The sequence below is a fragment of the Typopeltis vanoorti genome, chromosome 11 (assembly GCF_054136105.1).
Source record: "Typopeltis vanoorti isolate ZY-2024b chromosome 11, IOZ_Tvanoo_1.0, whole genome shotgun sequence".
Classification (NCBI taxonomy): Eukaryota; Metazoa; Arthropoda; class Arachnida; order Uropygi; family Thelyphonidae; genus Typopeltis; species Typopeltis vanoorti.
Window position 1 is genome coordinate 52392484 of NC_143559.1, and position 24219 is coordinate 52416702.

The 24219-nt window shown below is 37.3% G+C and overlaps 1 protein-coding gene across 1 annotated transcript in view; it reads right to left on the bottom strand.

Moving 5' to 3' along the window:
* The window catches only part of LOC150101579 (mechanosensitive cation channel TMEM63B-like), a 226952-nt gene that overhangs the window by 100701 nt on the left and 102032 nt on the right, over positions 1-24219 (bottom strand). Inside the window, exon 3 of the mRNA XM_090400846.1 lies at positions 17690-17803. Within this exon, the coding sequence (XP_090256972.1) occupies positions 17690-17803 (114 nt within the window). The remainder of the gene's footprint in view (positions 1-17689; positions 17804-24219) is intronic.

The window sequence follows — 24219 nt, forward strand, 5'->3', positions numbered from 1 at the left end:
TCTTTGTCCACGTACTCTGCTCCAGATATTTCGTGTGGCAAAACAATTTTTACCTTCAAAAAGAGGGTACAGCCATGGGCTCACCACTTTCACCCCCAATAGCGAACTTTTATATGGAAGACTTTGAGCAACGAGCTCTACAGTCAGCGTACCTAAAGTCCAAAATTTGTCTCAGATATGTCGATGATATTTTCGCCATTTGGCCCCACGGTGGCGAAGCACTAAATACGTTTCTTAGCCACCTGAACAAACAACACAAATGCATCCAATTCACCATTGAAATAGAAAAAAACAACTCTCTTCCGTTCCTAGACACACTTGTCACACATCTTCCTTCAGGCTGTCTCTCTCTCCTTCTCAGTTTACCGCAAACCTACACACACAGGCCAGTACATACACAAAACTTCTTATCACCACCCAACACAAAAACTAGGGGTCATAAGCACCCTTAAACACAGAGCTCAAACTATTTGTTCAAATGAACAAGCTCTTAACCATGAATATGAGACCATCAAACATACCTTTATAAAAAATGGATACAGTATAAAAACCATTCACAAGATCCACCACAAAGATACCACTAATAACAAAAAAGATTTCAAGAATGCTATTGCTATACCATATGTTAGAGGCATTTCAGAAAAAATAGACAGAACACTACACAAATACAACATCAAAATCACCTTTAAACCTCCAACAAAATTAAGACACCTACTCAGTTCTTCCAAGGATCCTCTGCCACACCTAGCCCACCCAGGAGTTTAATTTAATTTATGTTACATGTGCAATGTAAGGTATGTTACATTGCACATGTAACATACCTTATACAGGGAAAACAGGGTGAACCATCCCAATCAGGAAGAATGAACACAAATGAACATAAAATACCTCCATTTTGGAAAAACCGGCCTTTCTGACCACGCGCTCCAAACATACCACAGAACTGATTGAAAAGGTACCCAGTCCCTACACCGCACCAAAACTTGGTTCGAGTGGAAATTCAAAGAAGCACATGAAATGTTCAAACATGATCCGAATCTGAATAAAAATGATGTCTAACCCAGGGGTTCAAAACCATTTTGTTTCCTAGAGCACATTCTAAAATACCGATAGGGCGATGGGCACCATCTATTTTTTCAAGCAAATTTTTTGAATTTCTTTGTTAAATGAATACATACAAAGTATACATTATAATCAAGTCTTTTATTACTTAAAAGTTTACATTATATAAAGGGTCTGGTGTCGAGGCTAGCTGGTGAACGGTCGTGCTATCGGAGATCTCCTGAGAGATTTGTGTTTTTTGCTGATTTATTGGTGTTTTGGATTCAATTTAATGGACTTAAGTGTTTAATTTTGGTATATTATTAGAGCTTTATTAACGTGGTTAGTGTACTAAAGTGTTTTATAACATAATCTATGTCGGAAGTCGCCGCTAGATGAATTCGTAATGAGTAGTGTTCGTGCAAGCTCCAGATAAGATAAGTATCATTTTTCAGTTATCAATACAAATTACTTAATATTATGTAGTTTTGTTTTATTTGCCTTGCGTATTTTAGTGCGTCTATTTTTGGTGTGTTATAACGTTTAATTTGACAAAACACGTTACGGATAAATATGGCACCTGTGCGTAGGAAAATGGCGGCCAGTAATGAAGGTTCGCCATCGTTATCAAAGAATGGTAGCATAAAAGAAATGAGTCAGTGTACTAGCTGTGAAATGTACGCTTTGCGGAGTGCGGTCGGAGTGTGGTTAGATGATGATAAAGGATTGAATGTGTGTAGAAAATGTAGGGAGAATGCGGAATTGAAGCGTATTTCGGATCGTGAGTGTGATAATTTTGTCAACCTTCAAAATGAAGGAAATAGGGATATGACAAGAAACGGCAAAGTTGTACATGAAAATTGTGAGAGTGTGAATGATAGTATAAATGGTTTCTCAGAGAACAAAAAAGATGAGATAGATACATTGAGTGAGATCGCGTTGTTGAATAGTGCGATAGAAAGAGCAAAACAGCAGCTAGAGTGCATGAACAAAAGTAGACTGAATGAACCAACCAATAATAAAAGGTATGACAGGAAAAATAGACGTATGAATGTGAACATGAACAAAATGAAGGATAGAGTGCTGTATGGAGACTCGTTAGTACGAGGTGTGTTAGTAGAGGATTTGACAAAATCGTACCAACCTGGTGCGACCATAAAGGACGTAACTGCGTCTATTAGAGAGCAAAAGGAAAGGGTGAAAGAAATGATTGTTGTGGCAGGTACGAATGATTTGAAAGGAGATAAAATGGAAATGATAGAAGACCTGAATGAATTGTTTGAGGTAGCAAAAGAAAAGAGTGAGAGAGTTAGAATGATTAGTCTTTTGCCACGGTATGACAGTGAAATGTTTAAAAGGAGGGCTATAATTGCAAATGACTTTATGCGTGGGTTATGTATGACGAGTGGTGTGGAATTTGTGGATGTGTGGAGTGAGTTTGATGGGCGAAAGGATCTATATAAGATGGATGGCTTGCATTTGAATGGTTACGGTGTAAGAAGACTTGAGAAAGTGTTGCTGAATGTAGTGGATGTGCAAATTCAGGGAAACTAGATTTGTTAGGGGGGGTGGGTAGAGATACAGTCCTTACGAGGCAGTTGAATGTAAGAATGAATATAATATGCCAGAGCAAATAAGGACAACAAATCAGAGTGGGATAGTTAATATAAGGCATCAAGGTAGGGTTGGGGCTAATGGGGGTCTTAAATTCATGTACACTAATACTAGGAGTATTAGGAACAAGAAGGAAGAGTTTTTGGCCATGGTTGGCACTTCCAGACCACAGGTTATAGGTATTAGTGAAACATGGCTGACTGTAGATGATATAACTAGTGGGATTGAATGTGATGGGTATAGTGTGTTCAGGAATGACAGAGAGAATAAAATGGGGGGAGGAGTATTGTTGATGATAGCTGATGAGCTCCAGCCAAGGAGAATAGAAGTTGAATTGCAGGATAGAGAAAAGAGCACATTTGAGGCCATTTGGTGTGAGATTGTGGCTAGCAGAACTAAATATACAATTGGGTGCTGCTATAGACCAGGTGATGGAAAAGATGGTGGTGACAGTATGCACAAGCAAATAGAAGAAATGGGTGGAAGAAGGGTGATTATTATGGGAGATTTCAACTATGGGCGCATTGATTGGAGTGAGGAGAGGACACATGGGAGGAAGGAACTGGATTTTATGCGGTTATTAAGGGATAACTATCTGCGACAGCATGTAATGGAAAATACTAGGGGTCAGAGAGTGCTTGACCTAGTAATTACATCTGAGGATTTGGCTGTAACAAATATGACCACATTGCCACCAATCGGTGAGAGTGATCATAGGGTCTTAACTTGGGAGGTGGCTAAAGGTGTAGAATTTTCAATTAAAACAGGGTACATGTGGAATTATCGGGCGGGAAAGTATGACAAGCTTAGGAGTTTGATTGGTTCAGTGCCATGGCATGTACAACTGCAAGGACTAGAAGTTGATAGTGCATGGGAGGTAGTTAAGAAGTGCTTGCATGAAGCAATGGCTGACTGTATACCTAGAGTCCGAATAATAAATCAAGTAGGGGTTAAATGGATGAATAACACCATTAAGCTTGAGTTGCAAAAAAAGAAACAACTATGGAGGGAATTTAAGGAGAAGGGTGACCGGCAGGCACACGAACGGTATAAAGCGCAGGCCAGAAGGGTGACGAGTGTGGTAAGAAAAGTGAAAAAGGATTACGAAAGAACATTGGCCATGCAGGCTAAAGAGAATCCTAAACAGTTTTTTAGATATGTAGCAAGTAAAAGGAAAAATGCACATGGCAGATTGATTTTAAAGAATGCCGATGGTAGGGAGGTAACTGAATCAGTTGAGATAGTTGAGTTACTGAGTGAGCACTTTGCAAAAGTATATCATCAAGGTGGTGACATTGCAGAAACGAATAAACCAGTAGATTATACGGGAATTGTGGTTAATGAAGTGGAGGTGAGTAGTCTATTGCATAACCTCAATGTCAATACATCTGTGGGATTGGATGGTATACCAGCTCGTGTTGTACGAGAAGCAGCTAAAGAATTGTCAGTACCCTTGACCATTTTGTTTAATTTGAGTCTCGGGTCTGGGTTAGTCCCGAGCGGGTGGAAAGAGGGGAAAATAGTTCCACTGCATAAAGGTGGTTCCAAGACTGCTGTTGTAAATTACCGACCGATTAGCATATCAGGAATCATTGTAAAGGTCTTAGAGAAAATAGTCAAAAGGAAAATACAAGATTGGATTGAAGAAAATGGGATACTGTATCGGGGACAGCATGGTTTTGTGAAGGGTAGGTCATGCCTCAGTAACTTGCTCACGTATTATAACACAGTGACGGCTGAACTGGATAAGTGTAATGGGTTTACGGTGATTCTACTGGACCTTGCCAAGGCCTTTGACAGGATTCCACATGGAATTCTAATCAGTAAATTGCAGCATATGGGAATGGACATAGGGTTGGTGAGATGGATAGGAGGGTGGTTGACGGAGAGATATCAGAGAGTGGTTTACTCGGGCGTAGAGTCCACAAGACGGCCTGTGACTAGTGGTGTGCCACAAGGATCTGTTCTTGGACCAATGCTGTTTAATTTGTTCATAAATGATATAGGAAATAATCTGAGAGGAACAGTTCATTTGTTTGCGGATGATGCGAAGTTGGGTAGGGCAATAGTGAATGCAGATGACGTCAAAATTTTGCAGGATGATTTGGATAGATTGGAGGTCTGGGCTAAGGAGAATGGATGTCAGTTTAATGTGGCAAAATGTAAGGTTATGCATTTTGGGGTGAAAAGATTGGAGGCAGTTTACTGCATTGGTGGAACCCTGCTCCAGGAAATTGATGAGGCACGAGATTTAGGAGTGTTGGTGGATAGGGAATTGAAATTTAGGGGACACATTGCAAAAGTGACCAAAACAGCTTATCAAATCACTTGGTTGCTGAAGAATACGTTGACAAGCAGAGACAAGCAGGTTATTGTTCCTCTCTATCGAGCCTTGATAAGACCCCATCTAGACTACTGTGCTCAGATTTGGTCATCTAGGTTTCTTCTTGATGGGGAGGATGTGGAGAGGATCCAGAGGTGAGTGACCAAGATGATAGCAGGTCTGTGGAATGAACCGTATGAGAACAGATTGAGGATTTGTGGGTTGCAAAAATTGGTTGATAGGCGGAGGAGGGGAGATATGATTGAGACATTCAAATTACTGAAGGGTTTCTATAAAATTAATTCAGAAGATATTTTTGAGAACAGGGCTGGTTGTGGGAGGACTAGGGGACATCCATGGAAACTGGGCAAAAGTGTGGTTAGTAAAGGTGTTAGAGCTGGGTTCTTTACTTTTAGAGTAGTGAATGAGTGGAATGCGCTCCCTGAGTCTGTAGTGGATGCTGTGACAGTGAATGAGTTTAAGGCGAGGTATGATAGATACTGTATGAATGTCAGATAGTTGTGATGAATATGATTTGGGGCCTCCCTCGATGAGTCTAATGACTCCCTGGAGTTGCCCGTAATAATAGTAATAATAGTAATATAAAAATTTAAATATATATATATGTAAGTTAGTGTGATCTTTGGCATTGCATTTCATTGGCCAGTGCTTCATTATTAGGAGAATATGATGATATTCCAGTTCTTGAACTGGAATGAATAACTTCGAATGCGCGTCTACTTTACACTGTATGCATTTAATACTCGTCATGTGTCATTAACGCATGCGTCATATAGCATGCCATGAATTGTTGCGTGATTTATACGGCACACGGTTGAACAGCGGCGGGCACACACAAATTGGTCGACGGTCGCCATGGTGCCAGTGGGCATAGGGTTGAGAACCCCTGGTCTAACCATTCCAAAAATGTGGAGGACCCATCTCCACCTTCATAGCAACCACAAAGAAAAATCTCAATAAAAGAAGACTTGGTGAAGTGTTTTTTTTTTTCCCCTTAACATTCAATGGTAACCTGTACTGTACAAATCCAGAAGATAATTGTAATATAACAATATGAACTGTATAATACCAGAAGAATCCTAGTACGTGAGGACTTTAGCAGAGTTTATTGTAGTTTTTATTGGTAATTTTTTTTAAAATTTTTATCACTAGAGGGCAGACTAAGAAAAAAGATTAGTTAACAACGTAGATGTAATTTACCTGTATAGAGCGCAACAACATGTAGCTTGGTTCTTATACACATGTATCCTTCTGATGATGACCTCAATACAGGGGTCGAAACGTCAAGTTATTATTTTATTATTAATCAGTAAAATAATCTTTTCAACACGTGTGTTTTGTGTCCCTAAATTCATAAATATGAATTCTGATCAGAGTGTAACCTTAAAAGAAAGTCAAAATATATTGCTGTTTACTGCTATAGACCAGGGGATCCACAGGAAGAAGTGGATGTCATGCATTGGCAGATAAGCACAATGAGTGAATGCCAAGCAGGTAGTATGGAATACTTCAACTATGGAGACGTAGATTGGAGAGAAAAAAGTGGAAGTGGAAATTATACAATTGATAAGGGTAATTTCATGAAACAGCATGCAATTGAGGGAGACAAGAAGTTTGATCGATATATGCATACCCAAAGTAGACATTCTGGGAGGTTGGAAGACATGGAATTCTCTGTCAAGAATAGGTTTTTTCACTATGCTGAGCACTTCCTGTTCATCTATTCAGCACTTCCTGTTTTCTATCTTCCTGGTTTAGTCCCGAAGGCATGGAATGAGGGGAAAATAGTTTCACTGCATAAAGGAGGATCCAAGACTATGGTGGACCAAATTACCGACCGATCAGCATATCAGGAGTCGTTGTCAAGGTCTTGGAGAAAGTAGTCAAGGTAAAAATACAGGAATGGATTGATGAAAATGAGATACTGTACAGGGGACAGCATGGCTTTGTGAAGGGTAGATCATGCTTCAGTAACTTGCTCAAGTTTTATAACAAGGTGACGGCAGAACTGGATAAGGGAAATGGGTTAACAGTGATACTGCTGCACCTAGTAAAAGCGTTTGACAGGATACCACATGGAATTCTAATCCGTAAACTACAACATATGGGAATGGATATAGGGTTGGTGAGATGGATAGGTGGGTGGTTGATGGAGAGATATCAAAGAGTAGTTCATTCAGGAGTAGAGTCCGAAAGACGGCCTGTGACTAGTGGTGTGCCGCAGGGTTCTGTTCTTGGACCACTGCTGTTTAATCTGTTCATTAACGATATAGGGAAGGATCTAAGTGGAACAGTTCATTTGTTCACTGATGATGCAAAGTTGGGTAGGGCGATAGTGAATGCAGAAGATGTCAAAGTCTTGCAGGATGACTTAGATAGAGTGGAGTTCTGGGCTAAGGAGAATGGATGTCAATTTAATGTGACAAAATGTAAGGTTATGCATTTTGGGGTGAAAAGATTAGCAGCAGTATATTGGTGGAACTGTACTCCAAGAGATTGATGAGGCTAGGGACTTGGGAGTGTTGGTGGATAGGGAGATGAAGTTCAGGGGGCACATTGCAAAAGTAGCTAAATCAGCTAATCAACTCACTTGGTTGTTGAAAAATACCTTGACGAGCAGAGACAAGCAAGTTATTGTACCTCTGTACCGAGCCCTGATAAGACCTCATCTCGACTACTGTGCCCAGATTTGGTCACCTCAGTTCCTTCTTGATGAGGAGGAGGTGGAGAGGATCCAGAGGCGAGTGACAGATGATAGCGGGTCTATGGAATGAACCATATGAGAGCAGGTTGAAGATTTGCGGGTTGCAGAAACTATTTGATAGGCGGAAAAGGGGAGATATGATTGAGACATTCAAATTGCTAAAAGGATTCTATAGGATTAATTCAGAGGATATTTTTGAGATCAGGACTGGTGGTGGGAGAACTAGGGGACACCTATGGGAGCTGGGCAAGAGTGTGGTTAGCAGGGGTGTTAGAGCTGGGTTCTTTACTTTTAGAGTGGTAAATGAGTGGAATAAGCTGCCAGAGTCTGTTGTGGGTGCTATGACAGTGAGCAAGTTCAAGGCAAGGTATGATAGATACTGTGAGAATGTTGAATAGTTGTGTGGACATGATGTTTAGGGCCTCCCTCGATGAGTCTAAGAAATCCCTGGAGTAGCCCGAAATAATAATAATATTTCCTGTTGAAATATAAAACTAGTGATTATGACAGACTTAGGAGGAACCTTGGAGAAGGACCATTATTTAAGAGGCTATAAGGAAACAATGTCAGTAGTGCATGGGAAGTGGTCAAGGATAGTTTCAGAGGAGCAGCATCAGATTGCAAGTGGGAGTTAAGTGGATAAGTAGAGATATAAAGCAGAAGTTTAAAAAAAAAAAAAAAATTATTGTGGATGTAACATAAAGAAAAGGTGATTAGCATGTGCATGAGCAAAACAAAGTGCAAGCAAGAAAAGTGACTGGTTTGGTAAGAAATGTCAAATCAGAATATGTGAGAAAATTAGCTAAGCAAGCCAAAGGAAATTCAAAAGAGATTTTTCACTATATAGTCAGTAGAAGGAAGCATGACTAGTTGAGTTGATGAGTGATCCCTTTACAAAGGCATATCATCACCCAGGTGGAGATTCTGATGTGAAGTTGCTGCTGTGATAGTGACTGATGTCAGAATTGAAGCAAATGAACAGGAGGTGTTCATCATCTCATCGCATTGAAAAATATCAATAGGAATAGAGGAGTGGGACTGGATGTAAGAGAATGGGCAGTATCTTGGACTATTGTTTAATCTAAGTCTTGGCTCTGGCAAGGTTCCAAGACAGTAAAAGATGTAAGACAGTTCCATTAGATCATAGGTTCCCAAAGAGGGTGGTACCGGTTGGAAGTATTTTCTACTTGGTTAGATTATAATAAATTTAGTTTAATCCTTTATAAACGTATCAACAAAGTTTGCACCTGAAGTATCTTCAGGACTGAGGAAACACGTAGTAAAGGTGGACAAAGCCCTCATCACTCCTTGTCTTAGTATCTCCCATAATGCAAAGCACATCTCCTTGTGGACATGTATAATGCTACGCATTAAGGGAAGACCAGTTTCAACCTTTATTGAGGTCTCGTCAGTGGGAGCCAGACCCAGAAGGGTTATACTAAGACAGAAGCAGTGGAGAGGTAATATTTACTTACCCATGTTGCCAAAAGGTGTACCACCTTCTTATTAAATTACTCTGGATTTAGAGAAAGATGATGGAAGTTTATTTTCCACTTGGTTAGACTATAATAAATTTAGTTTAATCCTTTATTCAAGTGTAAGCAAACAGAGTTTGCGCCGAAAGTATCTTCAGGACTGAGGCAACTCGTAGTAAAGGTGGACCAAGCTCTCATCACTCCTTGTCTTAGTATCTCTCATAATGCAAAGCACATCTCCTTGCGAACATGTATCATGCTATGCATTAAGGGAAGGGCCACTACCCAGACCAGTTTCGAACTTTACTGAGGTCTCGTCAGTGGGAGCCAGACCCAGAAGGGTTATATTAAGACAGAAGCAGTGGAGAGGTCATATTTACTTATGCGAGTTGCCAAAAGGTGCACTACCTTATTATTAAATTACTCTGGATTTAGAAAAAGATGTTGGAAGTTTATTTTCCACTTAGCCTCCTCAGTCCTGAAGATACTTCAGGCACAAACTTTGTTTTCTTACACTTGGATAAAGGATTAAACTAAATTTATTATAGTCTAACCAAGTGGAAAAAAAAACTTTCAACATCTTTATCTAAATCCAGAGTAATTTAATAAGAAGGTGGTACACCTTTTGGCAGGGGTAAGGGATAATTTTCTTTACAGGGAATTATTCCAGGTAAAGATATGCGTAATACATCTCTATTACAGAGATGTATTGCGATGTATTAACACGACCGCACTGCTTGGTGAAGAGTCACATCCTTCCAGAGATGCCACTGTTTTCACAGAACAGTGCGGATCTAGACCGGAAAGTCAAAAAATATTCCAGAGGAAGGCAATGGCAAACCACCTCTGTACCTTGCCAAGAACATTCCATGAACATGCCAAAAATGAGAAAGTACGATATGGTGATAGATGGTAAGACCCCTGGGCCTGAAGGCATCCACAATTAGAACTAGTTTTTATGACGTGTCTAGGTCAAACCCGGAAGGAAGCTCGGTCAAGGATGTTGCTGGTTGGAAAAGGGACGGTCCCTGTTTCAAAAAAAACCACAGGATTGGAACTTGGAATGTTAGAAGTATGAACCAAGGTAAGCTGGAAATAATAAAGATGGAAATGGAGCGCAAGAAGCTGGATATATTGGGAATAAGTGAACTTAGATGGACAGGAATGGGCCGTTTTCAGTCAGGGGACTATATGGTGTATTACTCAGGACATGAGATAAGTCGAAAAAATAGAGTATCTTTCTTACCCAGGAAAAAAAGATGGCTAGATATATATTACATTATAATCCAGTGAGTGACAGAATCATTTCAATCAGAGTGAGTAGACATCCAGGTTTATGCACCTACTACAGAGGCATCAGAAGAAGACATTGAAGAATTTTATGGCAAGTTACAAGAAGTGATAGATGCAGCACCAAAGTGAGATTTAAGACTACTTATTGGAGATTGGAATGCAAAAGTGGGAGAGACTTTTGCATTCCAATAAGGTATGTTGACAAAACATACCTTATTGGAATATGTGCAGAGAATTCTTTATTTATTGCTAACACCTGCTTTAAACAGCACAAAAGAAGATTGTACACATGGTATCACCTGATGGACAACACAGAAATCAAATTGACTATATACTTGGAGAAAGAAATGGAGAAGTGCAATTCAATCTGTCAAGACTTTTCCAGGTGCAGACTGTGGAACAGACCATGAGTTATTAGTGACTATGATACATGCGAAACTACGGAAACCGAAAGCAACACAAATGTCAATCAGATATGATCTTGGAAACATACCAGCTGAATACAATATTAGCATACAGAACAGATTTAACACACTCAATTTGTGTGAAAGAGAACCAGATGAACTATGGGAAGAGATTGCAAAGAAGAATATTCCAACAGTTTGTAAGAAGAAAAAATCCAAATGGTTGTCAGAAGATGCCATCAAAACTGCTCAGGAAAGGAGGAAAATGAAGGCCACAGGAAATTTGTAGGAAGTACGGCAGTTGAATGCAGAGTTTCAACAACAAGCCAGAAGAGACAAGCAAAAATACTTTAACCAGGAATGCCGACATTTAGAAGACAAAAACAAGAAAGGAAAAACAAGAGATCTTTTCAAAAAGATCAGAGAACTAACAGGGAAGTTTAGTGCCAAGGGAACAATATTGAAAAGTAAACACAAAGGATATATTACAGAAGCTGCAGACATCAAAGAAAGATGGAAAGAGTATACAGAAGCCCTTTACAGAAAGGACTCCAAAATTACTGAGAAATTTGAAGAGCAGGATTATACACAGGAGCCAGTACGACTGGAGAGTGAACTGAGGTGGGTACTGCAACAGATATCCAGTAAGAAAGCATCAGGAGGAGATGGAATACCCATTGAGCTGCTCAAAGCCCTGGGAGAAGAGGCAGTTAAAATTTTAATAGCTCTATGTCAGTGAATTTGGATCAAAACTACATGGCCTAGGGAATGGAAAAAATCAGTTTATATACTTTTATTGAAGAAAGGTGATGCAAGAGAGTGCAAAAATTACCAAACTATAGCATTGATTTCTCATGCAAGTAAAGTTTTACTTAAGATCATTAAGAAAAGACTGGACCCATTCATGAAGAGAGAAATGCCAGATGAACAGGCAGGATTTCGAAAAGGCAGAGGGACAGGCAAAATTTTGAAAAGGCAGAGGAACAAGGATCAAATCGCCAATGTGAGATGGATAATAGAAAGAGCACAGGAATATCACAAGAATATCTACCTTTGTTTCCTAGACTATAGCAAGGCTTTTGACTCTGTAGAATCATGTGAAACTGTGGAATGTATTAAGAACAATGGGAGTCCCAGAACATTTCATTGTCCTTCTGAGGTATCTATATGAACAAGAAGCTACTGTCTGAACAGTAGCTTCTTGTTCAGTCTAGGTGACCTTTCCCTTGAACATGCCCCACAAGAAGGTCTGAGGGACTGAGATCTGGAGACCTTGGTGGTCATATTCCTTTAGAGGTTACAATCGACACAGACCTTTTGGTCTATGTCAGTTGTAACCAGCTTCTTCAAAAGATCACATAATCTCCAATCGCCATAATGAAGAAGCAAAAGTAAGTAAGTAATATGGGACAGAAAGCAAGTATGAACGAGGAAACGGAAGTAAGGTGCAGTTGAACATGAGGTAGTGACTACAGATGTGACAGAGAGTGAAACTAAAAAAGAATGCAAAAATTAAAGAAAGAGCTATTCAAAATGAAATGAGGAATATGCAGAGTGAGATTAGACATTTAGTGAAAACAAAGGCAAAGGTGCAAAAGAATAGAATGAAAGAAAAAGGGAAAAGAGATAATGATTAGAGAATAGCAGTGTAAGAAGATTCCATTGTTAGAGGATTGGTTGATGTGAGAGTCCATAAGCTCTGCTATCCACGAGTGAGAATCATGCTTTGGACATGATGAGCAGATGAGCAAGAGAGTGGTAATTGTGAGGACAAATGATTTAAGTGGACCTAAGCAGAATTTAAGGGTTGATATCAGGAGGTTATTGAGGAGAATGAAAGATAACAGCACAGTGGGAAAGGCTGTCAGTGTGTTGCCAAGGTATGACAATGATGAGTTGAGATGGAGAACTGGAATCCTGAATGGTATGTTGGCAGAGTTGTGTTAGGAGAAGAGAGTACAGTCTGTGGATGTAGGACAATATTTGAGGGAAGAATGGAATTATACAGATGTCACAGACTACAGACTGCATTTGAATGGTTTCAGAATGAGTGAGTGAAATGGAGAAACTGTTGATAGATTGAAGTACAGTGTGTGTGTGTGTGTGTGTGTGTGTGTGTGTGTGTGTGTGTGTGTGTGTGTGTGTGTGTGTGTGTGTGTGTGATACAAGCAAGAGATCAGAAGTAACAAGTGAAGTGAAAGATAAGAGAGCAGTATGGAAGAGATTGAAGTGCTTGGGAATGGAAACAATAGTAGTCTGAGAGATAAAGAGAGAACAAGATTGTAAGAGAAACAGGGAAATGGGGGTAGCCCAGGTGGACAGAGAGACATGGAATAGTGAGGGTGGATGTTGGAAGTAGTAGTGAATGTATATATGTATGGAGATGACAGCACTGAAATGGAGTGGATCAGGATGTGAGTAGAATAGGTGAGAGTGAGTAGGATATATGTGGTAAGTGGTAACAAAGGTGTTGGGCAAGTGCAGCTATAGTGGAAAAATCACAACCAACATGTGTCTTGGTTAGGAATGTTTACAGATATAAAAGTGAACTGCTTTATTTATTTATGAATGCCAAAAGTATTGAAACTGTTTTGCTGATTGAGTTTATTCACATCACTGAATGAAGATGATATCCTAACAGGAAAATAAATTAGGAATTATAGACACATTAACACAAGAATATTTTAATATTTGCCAAATAGTTCAGTCTGAAACTAACCGACTATCTTCAGTGGTTACATAGGAACCGTTTTTTAACAAGGTTGAATATCAACAATTGATTTCAAAAGTAGAATGAGCCACGTGATGTTACATTGCTAAGCATTAAAGAGAGGAAAAATTTCATCAGAGTGAGGTGATGAGTACATTATACATATTAATTCACAATTACAATCTTGATTTATAAGTAACATTAGACTAATGTTACTTATAAATTAAAAGCCTCAATTATTTGAATTAAAAGTCTCAATTATTTTTGAGCGGGGGTATATAGGTCCTTTCGATTCAAGTTAGGGCATTGATGGCCTCAGCTCACTCTTTAAATAGGCATTCAAATTTATAGCGACACCTGTGTAGAAGGCAAGTCTTGGACCAAAGGATGTTGTGGCTTGTTTCTGTCCCGTGCCAATCCAGATCTTATCGGATTTGCTGTGCAGAATGTATGATTGATGTTCTTGAATTCTTTTTTCTATAGAGCGGCCTATAGAGTTTGTCCAAAGTAGGACAGATTGCAGTTACAAGGAACTTGATACACACTAGGCAGACACATAGTTGAGCATTTATCTTTAGAAGAGAGAAAATAGGTGGCTATTTTGTTGATGGGTTCAGAATTCTTGAAATTGGTTCTGAAATACCAGAAATATATGGAATTGGAAACTCGTCATATTGATTCTTTGTTGTTCTGGATTGGATTGTAGGAATCGAACAGATGTGTACGTTTTTCGGAGAAGCCATTCATTTTCATGTGATGTTTGATAGTTGAAAGTTCTTTCTGTAATTCATGAGGAGTTGAACAATTGGTTCTAGCTCATTGGATTAGACATTTTATGATTTCTGTTTTTTGATAAGGATGATGAGCAGATTGTTTGAGAATATAATGTCCAGTGAAAGTGGGTTTTCCGTAAACTGTTGTTGTTAGAATACCTGAAGGTGAACGGATGAGGAGGATGTCTAAAAAGGATAACTTGTTGTCTTTTTCAATCTCCATAGTAAACTTGATACGAGGATGTAAAGAATTGATTCTGGCTAAAAAGGAAGGTAAGGAATCTCTGTTATGAGGCCACACTGAAAAGATATCTATATATCTCACCCAAAAGGATGGTTGAGGGAATATAGATGAAAACAGGATGTCTTCTAGATGTTCCAAACAAAAGTTGGCTAGAGCACGTGAAAGTGGACTTCCCATGGCCATTCCTTCTATTTGGTTGCAGAATTTGTTTTGACACAAGAAATATCCAAAGTGCATAACGAAATCAATCAATCAATCGAAATGGGAAGATGTCAGCAAGTAATTGTAAAATCTTCATTTTAAAAATTTTATGGAATTTATGTGTTAAAAAAATTTTTTTTATTATCCTGACATTTCGATCTTCACATCATCTGGAGCGTACATAAATATACAGGACAAGCTGAGTTACATCATTAACTGTAAGCTAGAGAAACAATGATTTGATCACCTGTTATTCTACTGGCGTGACCTCTGGTGAAAAAGTAAATAAATAAAAAAAAAATTAAAATTAAAAAAATTAAAATAAATAATAATAAATAAATTAAAAAAAAAAAAAAAAAAATATATATATATATATATATATATATATATATATATATTTTTATGAAAAAAATTGAATGACTAGAACCGAAATCTCGGTTCTAGTCATTCAATTTTTTTTTCATAAAACTATGTATGTTAACCGAGTCAATGATCATTCTGTCATATATATATATATATATATATATATATATTATTTTTTTTTTATTTTTTTACATCAAGCTAAATTCTATTTTAGAATGACAGGAATAAACATTCTTTTAGATGGTTTTCTTTCAGAAACAATTGGTGTCCTATTTTTAGTATTACAATTCTTATTTTTGATTTACAATACTGGATTTTCTATAGTCCTGTTTATAGTTGTTCTTGGCGAGGAAGGTCGAATATATACCTTCTATATGTTTGGGATTTTTAGACCATCATTGTTGTTTAGATTGGGGTGGTTGATAATAATCTCACAGGCTTCCTTGAATTTCCGTTCATACCATGTTCTAGTGTGATGTAGAAATAATTTTTTTTATTTTATTTTATTTTATTTATTTTTTTTTTCACTAGAGGTCACGCCAGTAGAATAACATGTGATCAAATCATTGTTTCTCTAGCTTACAGTTAATGATGTAACCCAGCTTGTCCTGTATATTTATGTACGCTCCAGATGATGATCTTGATGTGAAGATCAAAACGTCGGGATAATAAAAAAAAGTTTTTTTAACACGGTTGTAAATTCCATAAAATTTTTAAAATGAATGCTGATCACCGTGTAACACTAAAAGAAAGAATTGTAAAGTTTCTTTGAGAGGTACATTCATATATAGAGATTCAACATCGAAGCTCACCATAAGATCAGTAGGTTGTAATGAGATATTTTTTCATTTATTTAGGAAATCTGAAGAGTTTTTCAAAAAAGAGTGTGATTTGCCTATATGTGATTTCAATAATTTCGCTAAATATTTGGCTATGTGATAAGTAGGTGAATCAATACAGTCCACTATAGGACGAAGAGGAATATCTGTCTTGTGGATTTTAGGTAGACCGTAAAATCTAGGAAGTCTTAACTTTTCTATCTTTCTTATCATTTCATCAGAGGATGTTATTGTGAATGGGTTTTGGTACTTCCCTCCAGTTGGTGAAAGTGATCATGAAATGATCACATATGTCGTGGTTAGCCATATGACTTCTGTGAGGGGAAGATATATGTGGAAGTACAAGGCTGGTGATTATGATAAGCTTTAGAGATGGTTTGCAGCTATAGCATGGAATGAAGAGTTGAGTGGTAAGGAAAAAATGCTGCTTGAGAATTGACAAAAAATGCATAACAATGTGAGAATGTATTCCATGAGTAAGATAGGTTTAAACTAATGAATAATGGAATTAAGCATGAAGTCCCTGGAGGCAGCACAAGAACAATGATAATAATCAGTTGAATGAGTATAAAGAGCAGGCCAGGAGAATGACTGAGCTGGTAAGGATAAATAGTGCAGTATGAACAGAAATTAGAAAATCGGGCCAAGAAAAACCATCATGAGTGCCACCCCCCCATGCAATCAAACTGTGCAGGTTTTTGACCATTGTTATTTAATTTGTATTTTGATTTGTATACAAATGATACTAGTTAGGTTTAACTGGTGTTGTGGCCTTAGAGGAAGATTTGAATAGATTGTCTGAGTGCACAAGAGTATGTAAATGTCAGTTTGATGTTGCCAAGTGTAAGGTTCTGAAATTTGGTAAGCAACTTTGAGGAAGATGGAGAGATAAGAGACCTTGGAGTAATGGTGTATAATTATCTGAAGTTCAGCAATCACACTGCTCAATTTTTGAAGGCATCACATCAGATGATGGCAATGAAGACCTTAACTTGCAGAAATAAAAAAGGTTCTGGTGCCATTGTATAAGACCTTGATCAGCATTCATATAGATTATTGTGCACAGATTTGGTCCCCAGGTTTTCGTAATGTCATAACTGGTCTTTGGGATGTGAGGACACGTTGAGGGAATGACATTTGCAAAGCCTTGTGAATAGGAGGAAGAGAGGAAATATGGTTGAGACATTTCAGTTGGTAAAGGGTTCTTACCAGGTTAAATGTGGAAGAAATTTTTCATAGAATGGGAGAATGGGTAGAACAAGGTGACATACCTGGAAGATGTATAAGAAGGGTGTGAGCAGTCGAATAATGAGTAGGTTGTTTCATTGCAGGGTGGGTGGTGAGTGGAACACGTTGCCTGACATTGTGATGAATGCAGATACATTGAATGAGTTTAAATCACAGTTTGATGGGCTTTGTGTGTAACACTGTTTGCCTCCTGCAATGAGTCTTTTGACTTCATGGAGGTCTGGCATTAACATTAATAATAATAATAAACACTTAGTTGGGTTTATGATTATGAAAAGAGAGTGCAAAAATCTCCTGGCAGAGAATGGTCTTCCTCTAAACATATCTTAATGTATAAATGACAACATAAATTAATATTTAATGATAGCAGACACCCTGAACTTTAATAAGAATAAGGAATAATACAAATAGTGAATTCATTCACAGCTGAACTTACCATAGGATATTTTTTGGTGAGGCAGCAAAATTAATACTCCAGGAATAAGGATTAACACTATCATTTAAATGTTTCCAGAATTTTTGCCTTTCAGATTTATGATCTTCTCTTATCCTAATTATTAAAAACTTACATCTCAATAAACTAATGAATTAAATATATTTAGAAGTAATAAAAATAATAAATAGTTTTAATGGAATATGTGGAGAAGACATATTTAAAAATTTTCACGGTTTACACATGTAAAAAAATATATAGAATTTTATTCAAAAACTAATATATTTCATCCAGTGTTACACTGCTAACATAAGCAAACAAAGTTAGTGTGAAGTTGCTTCACAACTCAGCTACTTATATATAGAGGCTAGTGATTTCATATCAATTGCATTAGTATCAAATAATGCAATGCAACCTTGTGGACAGGTAAATACTATGAATTATGGGAAGGGTCACTACCCAGACCAGTTCACATGTCCAATTTGAACTTACCAGAATAAAGAGGTTTTGTCTGGTTTCCAAAGAACACCATGCCTGGAATCAATAGCATGAGAAACAAGGCCACACCTGTTGGATTCCAAAAATGTAATATATCTTGATATTCTTGGAATCTAATCAAGGCAGAATGGCTAGTCTGTCCAAAATAGCAAAGATGATATGGTCAGGGTCCAAATTTCAAAACCTTATACTTTGCAACATTGAACTGACAGTTTCGTACTGTTGTAAGTTCAATCTATTATGGGTACCTGATAGACACCTGGTAAGAAAAGAGGTGGTAATGTATCCTTTGTAGATAGTAAGGAGGAAGACAGTTTCCAAGCTGATTTGAAGGAAGTGTATAGATTGAATTTCTAAAATAGATTGTATTTCTATTTCTAAAATACGGCTGAACTTTATTGTAATGAGCATGGAAATAACAAAACCATAGCTGTAATGAACAAAAAGCCATAATGATGCCAGTGAGAGAAGAATGAATGAATTTATTTGGAGTGTCATGTATGGAGATTTGGGGTGTGCAGAGTAGAGTGCCAGAGGAGTGCTTGCCTGATGGAACAATAGAGAGTGTGGCATTGGCAGTGAAGAGGGAGTGAAAGAGTGAAGATAATAGTATCATAATGAAGATAATCAGGTCAATTGGGACAAATGACCTGAGAGGTAGCGTGAATCATTAGCACAAGATTTGAGGTGTTGATGTTGGACATATTGCAGCATAAATGTGTCCAAGGAAAGATAGTGAGTACGTTGCCTGGTATGATAATACAGAGTGGAGGAGAAGAGCAGTGATGACAGTGAGAATGTGAAGGAAAAGAGTTCTGGAATATGTGGATGCATGGAATGTGTTTGAGGATAGAAAAGAACTGTATGAAGGGATGGATTGCATTTAAATAAAGACAGGCATGGGCATTTGGAGACACTGCTGTTTTCTGGGCAAGTGGGTGTGTCAGGACAAGGAAACTGAAATTGCACAGGTGGAATGTTGCAGGGATGTGGGGATAGTGACTTGAGAAATCAAGAGGTGTACACTATATTACAGAGTCAGGTGGATTATGAGGGAAGTAATAATGGTTATAAGAATACTGGCAATACACTGGTTTTTCTGTATACAAATGCTAGGAACATTAGGAATAAAGGGAATGAATTTTGTGTAATTCATTGACTCAATCTCTCTCTCTCCAAGGGCTGTCGGTATCAGTGAAACTTGGTTAACTGAGGAGGATGTTCTAACAGTGATAGAAATCGAAGGGTATAGAATATTTCAGCAGGATAGGAAAGATAAATGTCGTAGTGGAGTGCTATTCGTGTGAAGAGATGAACATGCACTCTCAGGGTGGTGAATCTCAATGGAAATGACACTAATGGCTTTGAGAGTATATGGTGTGAGATAGATGTTTATAAGACAAGATATTTAGTGAAATGCTGCTATAGACCAAGGAATATGGATGGTAATGAGCAGGAAATGTTTAGCCAAATTATTTGGCAAGTGCAAAGTGAGTGATTGTTATGGAGGGACTTCAACTATAGTGATATAAAATGATCAGAGGAGACAGCATGCAGAAATAAGAGAACTGAATATTAGGATTTCTTGAGGAACAACTGTCTTAGGCAGCATGTGGTGTGGGGAACACCACATTATACACGTATATATAGCAATATACACATTTAAAAGGAAGTGTGCTTTGCATTATGGAAAATTAAGGCAATGGATATGAAGTCAACAGCCTCCATATACAAGTTGACCAGTTGTGAAGATACTTCAGGTGCAATCTTTGTTTGCTTACGCTTATGTAAGGATTAAAATAGGAATATACTTTCTTGACAACTATCATCATCATCATCAACAAAACATCATCAGTCCAAAAATGGACGAATGCCTCTCCATGCTTCTTTGATTTTAGCCAGTCCTGTGCATCTCTCCACCATTAATGTCCATAATATATTGTTATCTCATCATCCCATCTTACCACTGGTCTTCCTAGTTTCCAATATCCAGTTCTTAATGTCCATCTGTTGTTTTCTCTTTATTCATCCATATGTCATGTCAGACATACTCATCGTGTTCTGACCAGCACCATTTGTTGTCTTTTTATTACTAAGGCAATGCTCATTACCTTTGTTTGCTTCCTTATCCAAGTATTATTCTTTTTATCTAACAGGGTTATTCCCAAAATGACTCTTTTTTTTTCATGTTTCTTTATGTTTTTCAGTTTCTCTAGGTGTTTTTTAGTCAGCATCCAAGTTCCACTACCATAGGTCATTGTTGGAAGTACACAATGGTTGTAGATTCTTCTTTTTAGGCAGTTGGATAAATTGCTTTTAAATATCCGACTCGGCACTGGGTCACGAAAGCTAAATGCCGAGCCGCGAGGGAATGTTTTAAGAAGACTTATTGAAATGAAGGATGAAGTTTTAATGTTCTTAGACCAACATCCCCCCCCCCCCAACTGCTAGGGATGTAATATTTGAATTCAAAGACAGTTTTCATGATGTCAATTGGTTAATCAAGGTTGCCTACTTTTGTGACATTTTTGATTTTTTGAATAATTTAAATCTGACATTACAAGGTAGCAATGCAACTGTATTTAAAGCGCAAGAGAAGGTGGAAGCTGCAACAAAAAAAACTTGATTTGTGGTCCTGTCATGTGGAAGCAAGGAATTACAAATCTTTTACAAAAATTACAAAAAGAGTATAAAATGAGTTCGATGCTGAATGAGATTTCAGCTGTTATCAAGGAACATATGCTAGGACTGCAGGCAAGTCTGAAGGAATATTTTCCCAAAATCAACAGCAACAAAGCATGGATAAGGAACCTTTTTACAGTGAATGCAGAATCTGAGACAGAATTGCTGGATTCAGATATTGAATCTATAATTGAACTGTCCTGTGATACGGCACTCAAAGACATCTTCAACACAATACCACTGATGGACTTTTGGCTGTCTTGCCATCAGGAGTTTTCAGTTTTAGCAGAAAAAGCAATAAATTTCTAATGCTGTCACAACTTATAAGTGTGAAACAGGCTTTTCGACACTGGCTTTTCTAAAAAATAAATATAGAAACCAATTGGAAGTCAAACTGGATTTAAGAATAAAGTTATCATTTTTTCCTCAAAATCTGAAGTTTCTAGTTAACAAACAACAGCATCACTTCTCATTAATAAATTACTTGGCTTTAGTTTAATTTCTTTATATTTTTGTAAGAGTAAATGCTTCTTTATTATAATAACGATAAATGAAAACTCTATGAACATTCAAATCTGTTTTATTTTATCTATTGGCTAAAAAATTTTGGTGGGTCACAAAGATGAAGTATTAAAATAACCGGGCCAAGGAAAAAAAGTTTGGGAAACCTTGTTCTAAAGTATTTCCACTACACATTATTTTTAATTTATCTGTATTTATTTGTAGGCCTATATCCAGACTTCATTTAATGAAATAATCATGTGTTTTAGTTCTTTGGGTGAACTTGCTATTAGAATGATATCATTAGTGAATCATAGACTGCTTAAATAAATCTCCATCAATATTTAGTCCTCTTTTCTCCCATTTCAATTTTCTCATAGCATATTCAAGGATTGTAGCAAATAATTTTGATAATTTTGGTGAGATGGAGTCTTCCTGTATGACTCCTCTTTTTATTTCTATTTCTCTTTCAATTTAAATTTATTACTGATAAACCTCCCTCATATGTATGAATTAATATTCTTTTTCTTTTCCAAGCTTATAGACCAAATGGCCTGTTTCAGACTCAAATCCATGTTTTTAAGGGTCTTCCTCTGCATCAGGTACCTTTTGCGTGGTAATTTAGAATTAGTTGAGGTAGTCTGCTTCTATTCATTCTCAGTATGTGTTCTTTCCATTTTTCTCTATAGCAATAACTGTTTCATTTAGGATTACATTAGTTGTAATTCCAAGTTTATTTCTGATTTTGCTGCTTTTCATTTTGTCCATTATTTGACTCCTTCAGTTCTGCACAGAAATTTCATTTCAGATGATTCAATTCTTCTTTCATCTGCTTTTTTTTATTGTCTTGAGTTAATATTTTAATATAAATATCATCTATTCCTATATATTTTAAAGCTTCAAGCATTTTGGGCAGGTCTATTGAGTCAAAGGCTTTTTCGTAATCTATGAAAGCTAAAGAACCTGGTGTATTATATTCTTTTGTTTTTTCCATTACTTGATTTAAGGTTTATAAATGATCTCAAGTTTAGAAGGATGTTGTAAAACCTGCCTGTTCTTTTGAATGATGAAAATTTAATATATTTTTTTCTTCTCCCATCTATAATTTTTGCAAACAGCTTATGAAGGACTGGTAGAAGCGATATACATCTATAATTTCTTATTTCAGTTTTATCAAATTTCTTATACAGGAAGATGATTTTTCTAGTATTCCAACTTTGTTAGTTTTATGTGCAAGAGATCTCCTCCATTTTTTCTATTAGTATTCTATCAAGTCCAGGTGCTTTTCCATTTTTCATTTTTGTAAGTGAATGTTTTACTTCATCCTCTTTGACTGTACATTCATTATAGTTTTCAGTCTCCTTTTCTCTATTATTTTCCCCTTTATTTGCATATAATTCTTGATAAAATTTAGCTATAACCTCCAACATGTTGATTCTGTTTGTAGAATTCCATTTCCATCTTTTACATCTATCATATAAAGATTACCTGCATTATCAAGAAGTTTTCTTGTTTTCTTTATACTGTTGTTATTTTCTATTACTGTTCTTATCATTTTGTATTGAAATGGCTTATATCCTCTATTTATAAATTGACCTGAAATTCTTCTTTTTTCATTTGTAATATTTGTAAGATGTTTCTGGTTATCATTTTTATCACTTCTTGTAAAGTATAAATATATCAAAATTCGTGCTGTTTACCTTTATATGTTTTAAGGTTAGTTTCATGTTTGTGAAGAGAAAGCCATACGAGCAGATGAACCATATACAAATAATTACTGCGATGACTGTAGCAATCCTATGGGGCATACTTTCCACAAGAGTAAGATAGTGATTAATGGGAATTTTGGACAATTCTTCCTATAGGCATGTAATGAGGTCCTTGACTGTTGTGGAATGGAAGTTCCTTGACCTCACCTGATGCTCCAGTTCATCTTACAGTTGTTCAACTGGGTTGAGATTAGGGGCTCGAGAGGCCAGTCAAGTGTGGTGATGTTCACAACCACAAACCACACAGTTCTAGCAGCAGCCTTATGACATGGTGTATTGTCTTGCTGAAAGAGACAACAGTCAGTTCCATAGGAAACAGTGCATTGTCCATAATGTTCAGATACTTCTTGGAGTTCAATGTTCAAGGCACAACAAACAGAGGTCAAAGGCCAAACCAGGAAAAACAGGACCATACATCACACTTTCACCTCCAAATTTCATAGTTGAGATTAAGCACTATGGTAAGAGATGCTCACAGGGTATCTGCAGACACCCTGTGAAAGGTCAGCAGACACTTCCATTGACAAGGTTCATCATGCCAGGTAACAAGTCATGTATTTGTAGCCAGAATAAATTGAAGGAATGTGATGCTCCCAAGTCAGTGTAACTGTATCTGGATGAAATGGCTGTAAAAAGGGAACTGAAAGAATTTGAAAGAGGTGTTGTGATAGGATGCCATGTTGGAGGCCTATCTATTTGACAAATTGTTGGCAAATTGGGCAATCTGAGGTCAACAGCCAGTAATACTATACTGAGATGGAAGCATAGGAAATTTAGTACAACTCTGGCCTGCAGTGGACGACCCACACCACTCACAGAATGTGACCATAGGGTGATACGAAGAATAATACGTAAAAGCTGCCATTTATCACCTGACATGTTGAATGTGGAGTTCTGGGCTCCTGACTGGAACATGAATCTGCACAAAATCATTCAGAACTGAAGCTCATGAGATTGGTTTTCATGGTGAGATCGCAATATGCAAGTCCACATTACCTGAACCAGCATGCTGTGTCATCTTCAGTGGTGCGAAGATTATGTACAGGAATAAAGTTTAGTGCTATTGAAAGATATTTTGCTTCT